Here is an 18,829-nt window from a genome sequence, read left to right on the forward strand (position 1 = left end):
AACTGGAGGTGATGGGAATAAACAGGGAGGCGGGAGCCAGAGAGGAGCAGATAGTATTTTAGAACTGGGTGGGTGATGTGATCACTGCTTTTCCATTACAGTCATGAGCCTGGGGGTAGACAACTGAAACACCAATTTCCCCATACTTTCCACTTGCTGAGTACATCAAACCTGTCAATAATTATGGAGCAGGCTACCCTGTCTACTGCTGTGCACTGTGAGCCTGAGGCTGGTGTAATACAGGACAGAGAGGGAGTGTATGTTTTCATATTACTCTGGGCACTACTCTATCATATTGTCTTTCTTCTTACCTTTATTTTTCCCCCAAATTCTCCAGTATAGTTTTGGTATAGAAGATATTCAACTGTGTGTGCACAATTCAGCAACAGGAAAAGAAACATGTGCACAAGCTGGAAACAAAACACAGAACAATGAGTTTAAGTTTTCCACTTCACTAAAGCTGATATGTTGGTAGTTCATTCTCTATACAATGCCACACTTTATTACATACAGTATAAGCACGGATGGATGACTGAATAAGCCTAGCGGGCACAGGCCCAGGGGCCAAAAATGACAGGGCCCCACTGGACTTCATCTGCAAAATGCCACTCAAATTAAAAACTACAGACCAGGAAGGCACTCAAATGACCACCAAAAGACAACAAAGGGAGGCAAAGAGACACAAAATAACTACGAGTATGGAAACAAACAAACAAATAAACAAAAAAACAACAACCACAAAGTGATACAAAATGACCAAAAATGTCACAAATTTATCTCAAAGAGACACAAAATACCTCAATAAGACACAACATTACCTCAAAGACACACAAAATGACCTCGAAGACACACAAAATGACCATAAAGAGACACAAAATTACCTTAAAAAGACACAAAATTACCTGAAAGAGTCACAAAATTACCTTAGTAACACAGAAAATTACCCTAAAGAGACACAAATTTACATCAGAGACACAAAATTACCTTAAAAAGACACAAAATTACCTCAAAGAGACACAAAATTACCTTAATGAGACACAAAATTACCTCAATAGAACAAAAACATTACCTCAAAGAGACACAAAATACCTCAGAGACACAAAATTGTCTTGACAAGACACAACATTGCCTCAGTGAAGCACAACATTAAAGAGTCACAAAATGACCTTAGTAACACAGAAAATTACCCTAAAGAGCCACAAAATTACCTTAGAGTCACACAATTACCTCAGAGACACAAAATTATCTTAAAGAGACACAAAATTACCTTAAAGAGTCACAAAATGACCTTAGTAACACAGAAAATTACCCTAAAGAGACACAAAATTACCTTAAAGAGTCACACAATTACCTTAAAGAGTCACAAAATGACCTTAGTAACACAGAAAATTACCCTAAAGAGACACAAAATTACCTTAAAGAGTCACACAATTACCTCAAAGAGACACAAAAATACCCCAGAGACACAAAATTACCTTAAAGAGTCACAGAATTACCTTAGTAACACAGAAAATTACCCTAAAGAGACACAAAATTACCTTAAAGAGACACAAAATTACCTCAATAGAACAAAAACATTACCTCAAAGAGACACAAAATACCTCAAAGAGACACAAAATTACCTCAATAGAACAAAAACACTACCTCAAAGAGACACAAAATTACTTTAAAGAGTCATAAAATTACCTTAATGAGACACAAAATTACCTCAATAGAACAAAAACATTACTTCAAAGAGACACAAAATTACTTTAAAGAGTCATAAAATGACCTTAAAGAGACACAAAATACTTCAAAGAGACACAAAATGACCTTAAAGAGACACAAAATACCTCAAAGAGACACAAAATTACCTCAATAGAACAAAAACATTACCTCAAAGAGACACAAAATGACCTTAAAGAGACACAAAATACCTCAAAGAGACACAAAATTACCTCAATAGAACAAAAACATTACCTCAAAGAGACACAAAATGACCTCAAAAAGTAACAAAATTACCTTACAGAGACACAAACGTATCTCAGAGTTACACAAATACCTCAAAGAGACACAAAATTATCTCAGAGACACAAAATTACCTAACTAACACAGAAAATTACCTCATTACTGTAAGACACAAATGACCGCAAAAACAACACACCAAACACCCTAGAGAAGACACAGAATGACAAAAAGGCACAAAATAACCACAAAGAGAGGGACTCTGAAAAGTCCAGATTTTACTTTGTTTATTTCATTTAATTGACGACAGAACATTTATTATCAGCATTAAAATATGCAATATGTGACAGAGTCACAGTGGGGTCTTATGTCACCCGAGTGTTCATTACAAGTCGTCACAGTGCTGTGAAAGTGACATAAGAACGAGTGCGGTACTGAGCATGCTATTTAAGTCACTAAATCCTGTTATCGCACTGCAATGATATGTGTGGTCCTACAATGTTGTAAATGTGTGTGCAGAAAGTCTCATAACACCTTGTTTGCATGACAATTTAACATGGCAATAATGTATTAACGGCAATGTAAAAACTAGACACATAAGCACTTCATTTATATATTTTTTGGCTTTGAGTTTTCAGCTTTGGGTGTGGAGGAAAGTCTCAAGATGAAATTTACACTTGAACATGAGAACAATCTTCACAGACTGAGAGATTAAACATGCTGAGACCTGAGTCCCAAAGAGGAGGACTAATCTGGCTGAGCACTGTTATGACACATCCATACTGCCTTGTCATGTAACCTTAGATCAAGATTACAGTAATCTGTTGTTCCTCCAGAGATGGGAGCCAGTTAAGGACACACCTGAGCACAAGCAACCAAGAACATGAAACAGTACATTCTCTTCATAGATCCCACGATGAGTCTTCCATGTAAATTACCCACAATATTTTAGTTGCTGGAAAATACTTCAGTGGATTACAGATCCAAAGGGATAATCCAAACTGGCATATTTATGTTGGTTTTTTTAAAGGGACAGTTCACTTTAAAATCAAAAATACATGTTTTTCCATTTCCCTGTAGAGCTGTTTATCAGTCTAGATTGTTCTGGTGTGAGTTGCAGAGTGTTGGCGATATCAGCCGAAGAGATGTCTGCCTTCTCTCCAATATAAAGGAACTAGATGGCATCAGCTTGTGGTGCTCAAAGTGCTAAAAAATTGATTGACAAGAAGTATGTATTTTTTATTCTGGGGTGAACTGTCCCTTTAAATCCTGCACAGTGTTGTGAAGAGGATCAGACTTGTGAATGAAGAGACTGGAGGCTGCCATGCCACTCACTGAAACCCTATTGATTACAGTGAATGCAATTTGCTTTTTCTTTTCTGCGTGTGTGCGTGTGTGCGTGCGTGCGTGCGTGCATGTGTGTGTGTGTGTGTGTGTGTGTGTGTCACAAATCTGCTCCATACTATTACAAAATACTTTCTGGAACTCAGATCAATAAACCAGAAAGTGAGAGCTCAACAACAAACATCTGAAGTTAATCTGATTAAATTATCTAACTGGACTAACGAGGTGTATTTACATAGCTGATCCGTGAAGACTGACACTTTCAAAGTACCTCACTTCTCAGCATTATGGGAGCACAAACACATCTCAGTGGTCAGAGGCGACCAAACATCAGTGGGAGCGAGCGACTAAAGCTAAGCCAGGCTGTGCTAACAATATCAGGCACATTTTACAGTAATAACAGAGAGTCAGGAATAGATGGAAGATCAGACATCCTTATTATAACCTCTGTCAGTTGTCCCCTTTCACCTCTGTAAAGCGACAGTGTCAGCTGGGTCGTCATGTGAAATATGCAAGGTTATAATGTCTCGTCATGTGTTGTAGTTTAGTAGTGACATTAGTTTTACAGCTTTTTAAAAACAAGCTCCTCTGTCAGTGTGGAATGAGTCATATTGAAGGCAACATTTTTGAAGTCTCTTCAATCATTAAACTGAAATGTACACATAATTCATTCTTAATGTTGTATAAATTAGGCAATAAAGTACCAAAATGTTGCAGCTTATTTTGGTACAAATCCAAAAACAGAATGAAACTTATGTGATTTACAGCATGTCCTTGGATTAAAGAACACCTCATGAGGGAATAGTTTTCCTGTCAAAGGTCTGTGTTGCTCTTCATCACTCAGCTGTCCCTCAAACCAGCTAAATACAGTTGACTTTGGAAACAGTTCAGCGCCGGTCACTGTTTGAGGACAGAGGGCCTCAGGCATAAATTGAGCAGTCAGGCTGCAGACAGACCAGCACAGGACTCTGAACTGGGACAGAGAGGAGACTGAACTTGACACACACACACACACACACACAGATGCTGAAAATCATATGATAAATCCACATTGATCAGGATAAAGTGAAGAGAGTTGGGGTTGGAAAACTTGCACAAAATGAAAAGAAAATATCCTTCACTATTGGAAACTAGCATATTTTTTTTTATGATTTTCCACAAAGTATATAAACAAAAACAGACAGTGTACGTGCAGAGTTATGCATACAGCAGGTTTTGTTCAGCTGGTCATTCCTGTACAAGAGTGGTCGATAGAGAGACTCAGCAACACTGACACCTAGCGGCTGCAGTCAACCTGCACACAGACAAATTAATACTTACTGTGTTTTTCAGGATTCAAAAACATGATAACTTTGTCACGATTTTTAATGAAATCATAGTAAAATCATCATAAATTTGCTGTTTTCTGTCGTTCCTATAAAGTTGTGGAATTTTTGCAACACACATAAACCCCAAACTGGCCTTTAAACCACCTTACATGTACAACAGGGATTCAAACAAATAATCTGTGTCCAGAAAATAAATTATTATTAGGAAAATCATATAAAGGGAGAAAATATAACAGATTATTTAGCATCATCAGTCATGTTTGTGAAGCAGAAGCACGAGAATGGTGATTTATTGTTGACAGTATCTGATGAGCCTCCTGGTTCACTCTTGGTCATAAATGTGGTGGCAAAATAATAGTAGGTTGCATAGACTTTTATCAGCAGCTGTAATGCATTCATGATGAGGGTTGCTTAAAAATAATTGCAGAATTTAATAGTTCTTTAAATAAATATGGTTAAAAAGCTTTGTTAAAATGCAATAAATATATACATCAAATCCAGAGTATATACATAACCAGTTGTGTTAAAATATTAGGGACAGTTATTAACTTCATATGCACTTTATTTAATGTGGGAAAATGTATTGAGGAAAAGACACTGGTGCATAAAGTGTTTTCATAATGGGATGGCTATTTACATATATATTAGAAATATATATGTTTTTTTTCTGTTTTTTCTAAGCCTAAGGTTTTTCACCTGCCTACTAACAACTTAAGACTAGTGAAGTGATGGAAGTAATGGAGCCGTCTAACTGAACAATAAATAAATAAATATTTGGTCATTGAGTGGAATCCAGTAAAATCTCTTAGTAGATGGATCAGTCTTTTTAAAGTGGAGAAGCTGCACATGATCCAGAAGAATAACTTGATAGTCACAATACCAGAAAGCTATTAAAATGGACAGGTGTATCCTTCATTTTCCAAAATATTTTTTAAAAAGTGTTTAGTGACAAGTAGGTTTTCACTTACAAAACATTTGCCTTGGTTTTTGATGCATACAATAAACACAGGATGTTATCAGGACAAGGGCGGAGCAGTGCAAAAGTCAGGGACACTAATATAGAATAGAAAATTTACAATAAAAATATGTAAAAGATAGATTAGCATAACTGATCATTATCTGTGCAGGATAAGGATCGTGTTAAACTTAAATTACAGATAAATGTAATTGTAATCAGTTACCGAGAAAAAAATATGTAGGCTAATTAAATTACAGTTACTGATCAAATGTTGGTGATGCTGGTGCAGTAATTTAAATATTTTATTAGGATTACATTTTTAACAACGTTACTCATAATCTGTAGCCTATTAGTCTCGACTCAAGACAACTTTATTAATCCCCTAAAAGGCAATTTCATTTGACAGCTCGCACAACAAAACACACACAACACATAGAACATAAAAAGAAAATTAAAAGCTGTGTGCAAATTTTGTTAGTCGCCATGATGAATTACATTAAAATGTGAAGAAAATACCAATAAATATGTTCATTAAAAAAGTAATCAGTAGTTGGTAAGTTAGTTATTTTATTGACACAAAAAAAATAAAATATTTTGTTCCAAACAATAAACAAAAACATCATATATAAGATAAACCCATTAGTAAAAACATTAAAAGGTAATACAGGTAATAAAGGTGTTAAATCTCAAAAGTAACTGATATGTTTGGACTACAACTACACACAGCCCCCTCGGCTTGTCCGCCAGTATCCCATGATTCCTCGGTGCGTCTGTGACCTCGCGGAACACGGGAAGAAGAAGCGTCGCTCGCGCTCACGCTGTCTGGTTGTGGTAACGTTAGTGGCTGGCTAACTGTCTCTCGGTTGTAGATCATGGCTGCTTCTAAGCCAGTCGAGCCGCAGTCCGGGACTGGACTACCCCGCTGGCAGCTGGCCCTGTTAGTCGGGACCCCTATAGTGCTGGGAGTCGGGGCGGTTTATCTGTGGAACCGCAGCCGGACGAAGGAAAGGAAAGGGACCGGGGAGCGGAAAACACCAGAAGGCAGCGCGAGCCCCGTGCAGGGCCAAGACGGCGCAGCTCGAGCCAGCAGAGAGCAGGAGAACATGGTAACGATAGCCGTACAGACTGCTCCTTAATCTGCTGTCACTGTAACACCCCCCGCATTAGCATTAGCTTCCTTAGTGAAGTGCGTAGGCTACACTTGCCCGGCTACACATGTCATTGCTGTTACAGCACCGTCAAGGACACCTAACGTTACTGACACTGACAGCTACCTTCACGAGACCAAGGCCGATAGCGACCGGTTCAGCAGCGGTGGATTAGCCAATGTTAATTGCTAGCTAGCTCTCGGAAGCTAATGCTGTCAGTGTGGCTAGCTAGCTTCACCTGCCCAGTTAGAAATGTTTAGCAGGTGGCAGCGTTAATAAAGCACTAAACACAAGTGAGGACAACATGGCGAGAACTTTTAACTGTAGCATTGCTTCGTGACTGGCATGTTTTGGGGCGTGCTAGCTAATATTATCTTCTCAAGTCAAAGGGGGCAGGTGCGAGGTTGTTACCTTCAATATGGATAAATAAGGGACACCTTGCCAGTGGCCCCATGCCCAGGGGACACCGAGGGCCTTTCACAATGATATTTAGAATGTCAGACACTTTATTTTCTGCATATTTATGTTTTTATGCACTAAATTCAAAGTCCTCAGCTAATGTTACTCTTCCGCATGAATGTAAATGAAGTAAAGGGTCAATAAGGGTAAAGCACAGCTGCTTCAGTTATATCAAGGATTAAAGCAGCAGATTATAGTCAGGGACAAAATGTTCGGTCTGTCTAAATTAAGTATTTTTTTTATGTATTTGGAAGAAGCAAGGACCCACTGATAGGGTTGCAGTGATACACCAATGTCAAGGTATACCGTGATATAAAAGTTGAGGGTTATCATACTGTGTACATTTGCTTGTCTATGATATTGTAAAAACAAAACAAAACAGATGGATGGAGAATCTCCTCTGTATTTTAGTTATTTTTGAGGGGGAAACTTAATACACATACTTCCATTAAGAAAATTGTTTCAAGTTTCAGTTATAGTAATTAAAACGTTTGTTCAACCAAGCATAACCCTACTTTTTTATTCCTTTAAGGCTCATTCTGGCTGATAATGCAATATTTTCTGAGACAGTTATCGTACAGTGAAAATTCCATACTGTTGCAACCCTACCCACTGATAAACTCAGATATAGTATTATGAAATAAATCTAACTTTAACCTTCAGTTCTCTTATAAACCTCTCATAAAGGATAGGTAACGTAGCCTTTGGCAGATTAATGTCCACCAAGGAAAACATGTATGTCTTATATTTTCCTTGATGTCCACTAGGGATGATTCTAACGACTTATTTGCCTGACATTTAAACAGAAGTTAAAATATTGCCAATATAATAAGCATTAAAATAGTTAAAAATAACACATTTTAAAGAAGGTATTCTTATTAGCAAGCAGTACTGATAAACAAACACAGGGCCAATAAAGACAAAAAAACAACCCCACCCATCCATCAACACAAGAACAGATAAAGAAAGCCAGACCAGTCAGAGGTAATCCAAAAGTGAGGATAAAGGGGAAAAAAAGGAAATGATGACTAATTAATCAATTTGTGTGACATAATTAAGGGAGTGTGGTGTTGAAGTTGAGTTGAGTTGAGTGTTCCATTACAAGTTTCAGCTTCTATATTTGACACAATACTTAAAAATGGTTGTCAGGTGGCAAGGAAGTGTGCAGTAGGTGCTCACAGGTGTAGTGCCAGTGAGAGGTGTCTTTGGTATTCGAGCTATCTTGTAAGTATGACGTTGTTACATTATCATTGGGAGAAAGGGAAAATGTGACGAAACAGGATTTATTTGAGTTACTGTTAGTACACCAACAACATGCAGGCATGAGCATTCATTTCAAATATTACATGAATACTTCACTCACAAAATAACCATTAATGTTGATTATTTGTGCTGTGTGACCTTGAATTTGTCAAGAAATCTTTGTTTTGCTTGCATGCCTCCAGTGAACAAAGAATCAAACAGTGGCAAACATTGATTAATTGAAGTAAACTGGAACCAGGTTTAACCACAGCAAAAGCTCTGTGCACAACCTCTCACACAGAACTAAATTAAAAGTGAAAGCATAGATAAGTTTCACTTTTTGTGTGGGTCAGAAAGGACTGAAGGCAACGCAGCATGTTTAGGAAGCACTGAGCATGTAACTGGATACATACCTGTTAAATCTGGTTCCCATTTACTCTAATTAAAAACAGTGTTTGCAGATTTTGGATTCTTTGTTCACCAGAGGCATGTAAGGAAAGTTTTCTTCACAAATTCAAGGTAACATGGCATGAATAATATAGATGAATAATACCTTTTAAGGTGCACACAAACACAAAAAGAGCACACTGGTGGGCTGTTCTTACTGTAAAGAACGGTTAAAACATGTTGTTGCAGTGTGTGCTAATGTCAGTGTAATCTGCTTCCTTTTCCTCCACCGGAATAAATTGCCTAAAGAATATGGGTCATCCACACCCATGACTGTTAGACATCATATGCTAAAATCCATAAATCAGTATTATAGTTGCTATAAATGGTAAATGGACTGCTGTTAAATAGAGCTCTTTCACCTTATTGGGCAAAGCACTTTACAGTATCTCCAACACTGTGATTAATGGATGACATCTCTATCTCCTTAACTACAGCAGCCCCAACTATGAGCAGTACTGTCAGTTTGATGGCACTCAGTCATTCATACACACCCACAGTTCGCTTGCACGGCCTGCTGCAGTGCAAGATGCTAAGGGAGCCTTAATTATGCAGAAAAAAATGACTTTAGGCTCCTGAATCTTTAAACCAATCCACCGAGTCACAGGGGAGACCATTTAATCAATACTGTTACCTTTTTTCTCTCTCACTCAGAGCCCGTTGGATCGGGCCCAAGCAGCAAAGAACAAGGGCAACAAGTACTTCAAGGCTGGCAAGTATGAGAACGCCATCCAGTGCTACACAGAGGCCATTGGTCTCTGCCCCGCAGACCAAAAGACTGATTTGTCAACATTTTACCAGAACAGAGCAGCGGCATACGAGCAACAGGTTGGCATCACCTTTTAGTCTGTGCAGAGGTTGTTGTTCATGTGAAAGACCCATCAACTGTATAACAAAGTACACTCTGAGATAACTTCATTATGAGTGATGTAAATGTCCTTTGAAAAACATGATTTTCTTTATTGTTTCTGCCCCTTGCTGTAATGACAGTGTGGCATTCATTCTTTATTGGTTAGTTGTTGTTTTTTTTCTTTTTTCATAGCTCTGTTTAGGGTATTTTTGCAACTGTCCTGTATTTTGCTGTCTGGCACACTTGAAATGGCTTCAGTTTAAGCTAACTGAGAGAAATAGTTTGGATTTGTTTGAAGTGAGGTTGTTTGTGTCGTACAGCACGCCCCCAGTTTGGAGAAGCCGGCAGGAGTACCGCCACGGAAGGTCATCAATGTACTGTTGTGGACGTGGGCAGCAGCTTAACGTAATTTAGCCACCGAAAAAAATCAGTATCTCTTTAAGTGTATGCAATAGTTAGAATATTTTCATGGCTTTACCTTGCCATCAGACAGCCCTTTCTGACATCCATCTAAGCTTACTCTAAAGTCACCAGACTCCTTTGACAAAAACAGTAATTTTACCACACAGAACACAGGAGCTGCTTGAGTATTGCTGCATTGATCGGTCACTTCGTTCGTGTTATGTGTGACATGGTGAATCTGAGCTAACCCTTTTAAAACACCAAAGTCACACAATAACACAAACTAACTGACCAATTGAGGCACTAGTATACCAGCAGCTCCTGTGTGCTGCAGTTAAAATGACTGTTTTTGTCAAAGGAGTCTAGTGGCTTTAAAGAGTGCATAGATAAGGGCTTCAGTTCTCCATTGGAAAGGGCTATTTGATGACAAGATAAAGCGGTATAAATAGTCAAAATGCAGCATACACTTAAACTAATATTTTTTTAGGTGGCTAAAATACATTTTGCTGTTGCCCCCATCCACAGCAGTACATTGCTTAGCTTCCATGGTGGTGCTCCTGACTGCTTCTCTAAACTAGGGGCATGCTGACCACCATCTATTGAAGGTAATACACTGACTATGACAAAGTACTCACTCAAACCCCTCTTTAAAAAAAAAATTAAAGCCAGAAGTGATTACATGCCTCTGTAGCTAACATTGGTTACTCCTCTTTGGTCAATGTGTAGCAGACTCTCTGCAAATCATCAGCATTGTCAAATCTTTCCACCCTCATGTTTGGCTGAAGGTTTTCTGCACAGCAACTTTATGAGGCCTCACATTAGCTCTCCAACTGCAAGTGTAGTGTTGGAACTTTGACACAGATTCCGTCCTGCTTTGAAAGATTAGTTTTATATATTGGTTGCCAGGTATCAGTTTCACTGTTGCACCATTGCATCTGTAAGCCTTCTCTGGGATGTGGACAGACCTCTGGACAGCTGTATGCTCAGGTGCAGATATGTTTTAGAAGATAACCAATTTCTAACTTGACTTTTCAGATGAAATGGACAGAAGTGGTCCAGGACTGCTGTCAGGCCGTGGAAATGAATCCACGCTATGTCAAAGCTCTGTTCAGGAGGGCTAAAGCTCTGGAAAAACTAGACAACAAGAAGGAGTGCCTAGAAGGTGAGACACTCCTCTTTCTTCTAAAACATGTTCTTTTACCAATGAGTGACGGTTGGTTACAGTCTGTTTTCTCGTGTATCCTCCAGACGTCACAGCGGTGTGTATTCTCGAGGCCTTCCAGAACCAACAGAGCATGCTGCTAGCAGACAAGGTTCTGAAACAGCTGGGAAAAGAGAAGGCCAAAGAGAAATACAAGGTACTTGTCCAATTTAAGAGATGTTTAATTAAATTATATTTATTGGAATCATCACGGTGCAGTAATTCTCTTCTTTTAACCCCCTTCTCTGTAGAACCGTGAACCGATGATGCCTTCTCCTCAGTTCATCAAATCCTACTTTAGCTCGTTCACTGACGACATCATCTCACAGCCGCTGCAGAAGGGGGAGAAGAAAGATGAAGACAAGGACAAGGAAGGCGAGGCAGCTGAGGTCACTGAGAGGTCAGACAATCTTTACTTTGCAGCATTTTCCCCCTTAAACTTAAGTGGGCTGTCCAGGTAGCCGCCAAAGTATGTTTTAATAATTTCTATTTTTTTAATCTGTCTGAGAGAACAACTGCATCTGTGATCAATTAAATAGCGGACAATCTCCCCTCCTTTTCCTTCTTCAGTTCTTCGTAAACGCCCTGAAGCTACAGTGATAATTTCAGCGTCTGGTATATTTTCTCTGCAGTTTCTCTTGAAGAAATCTGGCAAGAACACACACTGTTGTAAACATTACAAAGAGAATATTATACGTGATATAAATGATCTGATTATGATAAATGATGAAATATGGATCCCATGCTTGCCAACCCTTGCACATCCTGCACATCTCCAAGCTGTTTTCTTAGAATTTCAGTTCTCTCAATTTTGATGAAGTTAAAAACAAAACCCCTTTTTGTTTTTAATTGTAATGGGCCTTCCCACTTTTTACTTGCTGATAATTTTAGCGTGTGACTCGAAGCACAAGGAACTATATGACAAGCCGGGGTGGACTGGGAGATAAAATTGCTTTCTACGCAGTGTCCTGGCATTTTACATCAGATTTTAGTGTGTATTTAGAAATGTTATTCAGATTGTTTTTGTCCAGAATTTCTACAGAAGAAGTAGAAATATTCACCAACTGGTGATGTCTGATTTAAAGTCAAGGCATCAACAAAGTCATGAGGATACACCCATCAAATTTATTGTTATATTGACAGAGGCGATCGTCAGAGGTCAAATGTTAACATGCAGTTAAACAAGTACTTAAAAGAGTCATAACAGAGTGTTGACGTTGGAGGAACTATTCCAGGTGCCTTTGGTTTCTGGATAAGCTTTTGTACTGAAAAATTTTGATGTAGAAGTTAACTTTGACTCCCAAGGTGCATTTTAGCAAGAATCGTCCCGTCACAGAGCTTACAGTTCTGTTACCTCGGTCGCTAACGGCGAGTGGGAGCATAAGATTATGCTGTTAAGGAAATTGATTTTGACAACATGCTTTGATCACAATTGCAACGAAGTTTTGAATTTGCTACCGCTCTAATTCGTATCCTTGGCTTTTTGAAATAATGAAAACTGGTGGTTATAACATAAACCTATTTGATTTTTTGCATGTCCTGTGTCAATGAACACTTAGGGTATTGTTGAAAGATAAAAATGAAATGGGAATCTGTAGTGGGGAAAAACACTTCAAGATAAAGTGTCTTCCCCACCTCGCAACTCCTGCACAACTGCAGATTACCATCTGGTAGATTAAAACTTTTCTTTTTTGCCTCTTTAGCTCTGGATACCTGAAGGCAAAGCAGTACATGGAGGAGGAGAACTATGACAAAATTATCAGTGAATGCACCAAGGAGATCGAGTCAGGTGGCCGATACACTGCAGAGGCCCTGCTGCTGCGTGCCACTTTCTACCTGCTGATTGGTAATGCTACTGCTGCTCAACCTGATCTGGACCGGGTAATCAACATGCAGGACGCTAATGTGAAGGTATGGACTGTTGATTTGATTAGCCTGCTCTTTGTTGAGGTGCCAGGGACTTGTAAGGGTTCTCTCTTTGAACTGTCGTCTAACTTTTACAGCTACGAGCCAACGCTTTGATCAAGCGGGGAAGCATGTACATGCAGCAGCAGCAGCCCATGCTCTCCACACAAGATTTCAACATGGCAGCCGAGATTGACACACGCAACCCTGACGTCTATCACCACAGGGGTCAGGTAGGAGCGTGGCTGAATGGGTTTATTTAACAACAGTTCAACTGCTAAGTAAATGTTTGAAGTGTCATAGTGCTCTCTTTAAAGTCCAGTTTTTCTCTCAGCTGAAAATCCTGCTGGACCAGGTGGACGAGGCGGTGGGAGACTTTGACGAGTGCATCCTGCTCAGGCCAGACTCAGCTCTCGCCCAGGCTCAGAAATGCTTTGCTCTTGTAAGTCATCAGCTCAAGATAAATTAAAAACAAGTGTGCTGTTATTTAACATATACAGGATGTTTATATGAATCAGTCCTGCTTGATGCTACAAGTCAAGTTCAGCTGTTGAGTTTCTTTCTCTTGTGTCCTTCAGTACAGACAAGCATACACTGGAAATAACCCGTCACAAGTACAGACAGCCATGGACGGCTTTGAGGACGTTATCAGAAGGTTCCCCAAGTGTGCCGAGGGCTACGCTCTTTATGCTCAGGTACAGAGTATTTACATATCAGCGGGTGGTTTAGTCCTTATTTGTTTTACTCATTGCACAATATGATAACTATGATAATCAGACAGGAAACAGCAGCTCAAGGTCTTGTTAATGTGTGTGTGTATTTTTCAGGCTTTGACCGATCAGCAGCAGTTTGGAAAAGCAGATGAGATGTACGACAAGTGTATTGAACTGGAACCAGACAATGCTACCACATATGTCCACAAGGGGTAGGCATATTATTCCCTTTATGAAGGCACTTTGTTAAAGCCACTCGAACGTTGCCTGTAAATAGAAAAATGCATGTATGAACCGCTCTTGTGGAGATGAGCACTGCATTTATGCGAGTTTTTAAGGGCGACTCCACCATGGCTCACCAAAAACACAGTTTACTGTTTCTCCTAGTCCTATGTTGTGATCGATGGTCCTATAGCTCATGTACAGTACAGGCCAAAAGTTTGGACACACCTTCTCATTCAATGCGTTTTCTTTATTTTCATGACTATTTACATTGTAGATTCTCACTGAAGGCATCAAAACTATGAATGAACACATGTGGAGTTATGTACTTAACAAAAAAAGGTGAAATAACTGAAAACATGTTTTATATTCTAGTTTCTTCAAAATAGCCACCCTTTGCTCTGATTACTGCTTTGCACACTCTTGGCATTCTCTCCATGAGCTTCAAGAGGTAGTCACCTGAAATGGTTTCCACTTCACAGGTGTGCCTTATCAGGGTTAATTAGTGGAATTTCTTGCTTTATCAATGGGGTTGGGACCATCAGTTGTGTTGTGCAGAAGTCAGGTTAATACACAGCCGACAGCCCTATTGGACAACTGTTAAAATTCATATTATGGCAAGAACCAATCAGCTAACTAAAGAAAAACGAGTGGCCATCATTACTTTAAGAAATTAAGGTCAGTCAGTCCGGAAAATTGCAAAAACTTTAAATGTGTCCCCAAGTGGAGTCGCAAAAACCATCAAGCGCTACAACGAAACTGGCACACATGAGGACCGACCCAGGAAAGGAAGACCGAGAGTCACCTCTGCTTCTGAGGATAAGTTCATCCGAGTCACCAGCCTCAGAAATCGCAAGTTAACAGCAGCTCAGATCAGAGACCAGATGAATGCCACACAGAGTTCTAGCAGCAGACCCATCTCTAGAACAACTGTTAAGAGGAGACTGCGCGAATCAGGCCTTCATGGTCAAATAGCTGCTAGGAAACCACTGCTAAGGAGAGGCAACAAGCAGAAGAGATTTGTTTGGGCCAAGAAACACAAGGAATGGACATTAGACCAGTGGAAATCTGTGCTTTGGTCTGATGAGTCCAAATTTGAGATCTTTGGTTCCAACCGCCGTGTCTTTGTGAGACGCAGAAAAGGTGAACGGATGGATTCCACATGCCTGGTTCCCACTGTGAAGCATGGAGGAGGAGGTGTGATGGTGTGGGGGTGTTTTGCTGGTGACACTGTTGGGGATTTATTCAAAATTGAAGGCACACTGAACCAGCATGGCTACCACAGCATCCTGCAGCGACATGCCATCCCATCTGGTTTGCGTTTAGTTGGACGATCATTTATTTTTCAACAGGACAATGACCCCAAACACACCTCCAGGCTGTGTAAGGGCTATTTGACCAAGAAGGAGAGTGATGGAGTGCTGCGGCAGATGACCTGGCCTCCACAGTCACCGGACCTGAGCCCAATCGAGATGGTTTGGGGTGAGCTGGACCGCAGAGTGAAGGCAAAGGGGCCAACAAGTGCTAAACACCTCTGGGAACTCCTTCAAGACTGTTGGAAAACCATTTCAGGTGTCTACCTCTTGAAGCTCATGGAGAGAATGCCAAGAGTGTGCAAAGCAGTAATCAGAGCAAAGGGTGACTATTTTGAAGAAACTAGAATATAAAACATGTTTTCAGTTATTTCACCTTTTTTTGTTAAGTACATAACTCCACATGTGTTCATTCATAGTTTTGATGCCTTCAGTGAGAATCTACAATGTAAATAGTCATGAAAATAAAGAAAACGCATTGAATGAGAAGGTGTGTCCAAACTTTTGGCCTGTACTGTATGTTAGTGCATATAAATCCATGTCTGTGTATCCTATGGGCTAGCTAATCGCTGCTGCTCTGCTCTGCACTCATATGTGAGTAGTCATAGTCAGCCCCCCTTTTTGTTGTCCCCATACTGCAAGAACTAGGAATGATCGACTTCTTTTAAGCTCCCATTTTAGAGTAGGTCTCCCATCACAAGTGGAACCATGAGTTACATTAGAGTCCAGACCTAAGTGTGCCTTCATTAGAAATAAAAATAGAGGAAAACAAGGACAAATGGACAGACAGTGAAGTCCACGCTTTACTGAGCATAGTTTATGGGACCGTAGAAATACAACGTGATTTCAGGTTGTCGCAGCAAAAGCGATGGGGCTATACCAACTGCCAGCTGGCGTACAGTACGTAACTTCAGTGTTCCTAATGGCGGTGTGAATGCAAACAGAAAAAAGCCCTTGAAGATATGTAGTTCATAGCGGAGCTCCTTAGTGGGCAGTTCCTCAGGGAGTATTTGGTCAGAAAACGCTGAATGTTAGCCATGTTAGTACTGTTGCTGTTGTTAGCACTGTTCATTGAATTAGCACCTTTAGCTGCTAGCTGATGACAGTCCAGCCCCAGACTCTGAATCATAGATATTCTCCGAGTCTCCCAGAAATTCAAATTTGGATTGAAACTACTTTCTAATACTGTGTAGATGGTTACCATTAATGTACATAAGATAGCGGTTGTGGATTTGGGTTTCCAGTGGCTTTAAAATGACATCTGATTCATAAGTGTAAATTTGTTCCTGTTGTTAAATGCTCAATATCTGTCCAGTTTGTTACAGCTTCAGTGGAAACAGGACCTCGACTTGGGTCTGGAGCTCATCAGCAAGGCCATTGAAATCGACAACAAATGTGACTTTGCCTATGAAACCATGGGAACCATTGAAGTCCAAAGGTGAGATTAACAGTTTGACTCAGTTCACACATTGGAAGTCTTCTGGAAGTGCTTTGATTAACCAGAGTGTTTTCTTTTCAGGGGAAATCTGGACAAGGCAATAGAAATGTTCAACAAGGCAATTAACCTGGCCAAGTCCGAGATGGAGATGGCCCATTTGTACTCATTATGCGACGCAGCATACGCCCAGACGGAAGTGGCGAGGAAGTACGGGCTGAAACCTCCGACACTGTAACGTCTCTGCCAACCGATTGCCAATCTCAGTCTTCAATACTCAACCTAACCATGTTAAAATGCAACTGTCTGACTTAGCTTATGATTTCTAAAAAACAAAAAGAAAAAGAAAAGAGTACTGGATTATAAAAGGAAACAAAAGAAGGAGCCCTGAGTATATACACCGTGTTTACATCACTTTAAAGGGGTGGTTTGTTATCATGGAAAGGAAAGCAAAAAGGATTTCTATTCACAATGAAGCCTCTGGCTGCGTTCCAGGCCTCTGGCTGATTTGGTGGTTTGTTAGGGTGGTTTGTTAGGGTGGGGGCTCTTAACTGACACAGCCCTTTGCTGACAAATAATTCAATCATCATCAAACCTTTCTATTGCTCAGAATAAAGAGATAGTGTCGTCTAGAGACAAAAACATACATGAATGGCCATGTATACCTGTCTGAATTATTAGTAACTATGTGAAATGTTAAGTGAACTGAAACGTGCGCAGTCTCTTGAACCGATTTCTGACTTTAAGGCTTTTGTGACTCTTTTAAATCTACAGAAAATACTGTGAGAGCTTTACATAGTTCTAATGGACTGTTCACCCATTAATTTATGCTGATCTAAAATGTTTTTTTTTTCCAGCTCCTTTCATATGTAACATACACTATCAGTTCCGAATGCAAGATTAAAATTATAGTCAAATGTGTAATGTCTGTGTTTGTAATGCTGGAATTTGATCCCATGGATACGGGGCTACAGAGAGGTTAGTTTAGCATCCTGATGTTTTTTTTTTTTGTTTTTTTTAATTCTGGGATTGCCTGTTTTCTTTTTTTTTATATATATACTTTGTGCAGCATGTTCACTTTATAAATAAATGTAAATGCAAATGCTCGTGCTGTCTTGAACACTAGGAAAACCTCAACTATAAGAGACTTTGGGCAAAAACACTTTGGATTAGAGAAACTTAACCATCTTAATGTCTGTAGTTATTTTTTTTGGAAATTGTTATTTTTGAATTGCCTCTAGTGTGAGACGATGTCACAAGGGATTGGAGATTCAGTGGTTTTTCCTAGCTCACTTTAATTGAGAGTTATTTTCTATTTTATTGTAAAATGTTTATTTTTCATGTTACATTACAGATTTTGACAGAGAAACCTTAAGACAATGGTTTTATTTTTTCTGTCCTTTTCAAATTATATTCTCACAACCCAAGCCTTATTGTTTCTAACCCACACGCAGCCCCGAGGATCTCTTGGTACAGTGTATGATTTGGTTCTCAAGTAGCATCCATTACTACACTCTGTAAAAAAATAATAATAATAATAATAAAGTTAGCTGACACTGCTGAATGTTTGGAACATTTTCAAGTTGTAGAAAAACTAAATTCAAATATAGATGTTCTGTGGCATCCATCCATCTAGCAGCAGTGTCGGCTCAGTTTTATTGGATGTGTGGTAATACCAAGGAACTAAATCATGCATTCCAGCTGCAGCTGGTGAGGATGACCTCTCTCCAAAAAATCATCTTTCTTAATTTACAGAAACAAGAGTGAACCTTAAAGAATAAAAAGAATTGATGAGGCCATCAGCAGATAATCTGCAGATATCCACACAATTTTGGCTGTTTCATAGAAATTATACTGATATGTATGGTGACCAAAGTGAAAGAAAATATGAATCCTAATAAAGTTATAATTCCTGGAA

The 18,829-nt window shown here is 39.4% G+C and overlaps 1 protein-coding gene across 1 annotated transcript; it reads left to right on the forward strand.

The window, feature by feature from the left end:
- The first annotated feature begins 6,363 nt into the window (after positions 1 to 6,363).
- tomm70a (translocase of outer mitochondrial membrane 70 homolog A (S. cerevisiae)) lies at positions 6,364 to 18,829 on the forward strand. Its single transcript, XM_033622693.2, has 12 exons — positions 6,364 to 6,680; positions 9,525 to 9,698; positions 11,158 to 11,284; positions 11,371 to 11,480; positions 11,575 to 11,723; positions 13,027 to 13,234; positions 13,327 to 13,461; positions 13,563 to 13,670; positions 13,807 to 13,923; positions 14,056 to 14,153; positions 16,792 to 16,914; positions 16,996 to 18,829. Exons 1-12 carry the CDS (start codon positions 6,447 to 6,449, stop codon positions 17,147 to 17,149), a joined length of 1,737 nt encoding a protein of 578 aa, XP_033478584.1. The 5' UTR covers positions 6,364 to 6,446; the 3' UTR covers positions 17,150 to 18,829.

The sequence above is a fragment of the Epinephelus lanceolatus genome, chromosome 6 (genome assembly GCF_041903045.1).
Source record: "Epinephelus lanceolatus isolate andai-2023 chromosome 6, ASM4190304v1, whole genome shotgun sequence".
Classification (NCBI taxonomy): Eukaryota; Metazoa; Chordata; class Actinopteri; order Perciformes; family Serranidae; genus Epinephelus; species Epinephelus lanceolatus.

What these genes read in the sequence shown, in the direction of transcription:
- tomm70a (XM_033622693.2), top strand. Translation starts at nt 6,447, where the DNA reads ATGGCTGCTTCTAAGCCAGTCGAGCCGCAGTCCGGGACTGGACTACCC. An exon ending in TGCAGGACGCTAATGTGAAG is followed by an intron (nt 13,235 to 13,326) that starts GTATGGACTGTT and finishes TAACTTTTACAG; the next exon opens with CTACGAGCCAACGCTTTGAT. An exon ending in GGAACCATTGAAGTCCAAAG is followed by an intron (nt 16,915 to 16,995) that starts GTGAGATTAACA and finishes TTTTCTTTTCAG; the next exon opens with GGGAAATCTGGACAAGGCAA.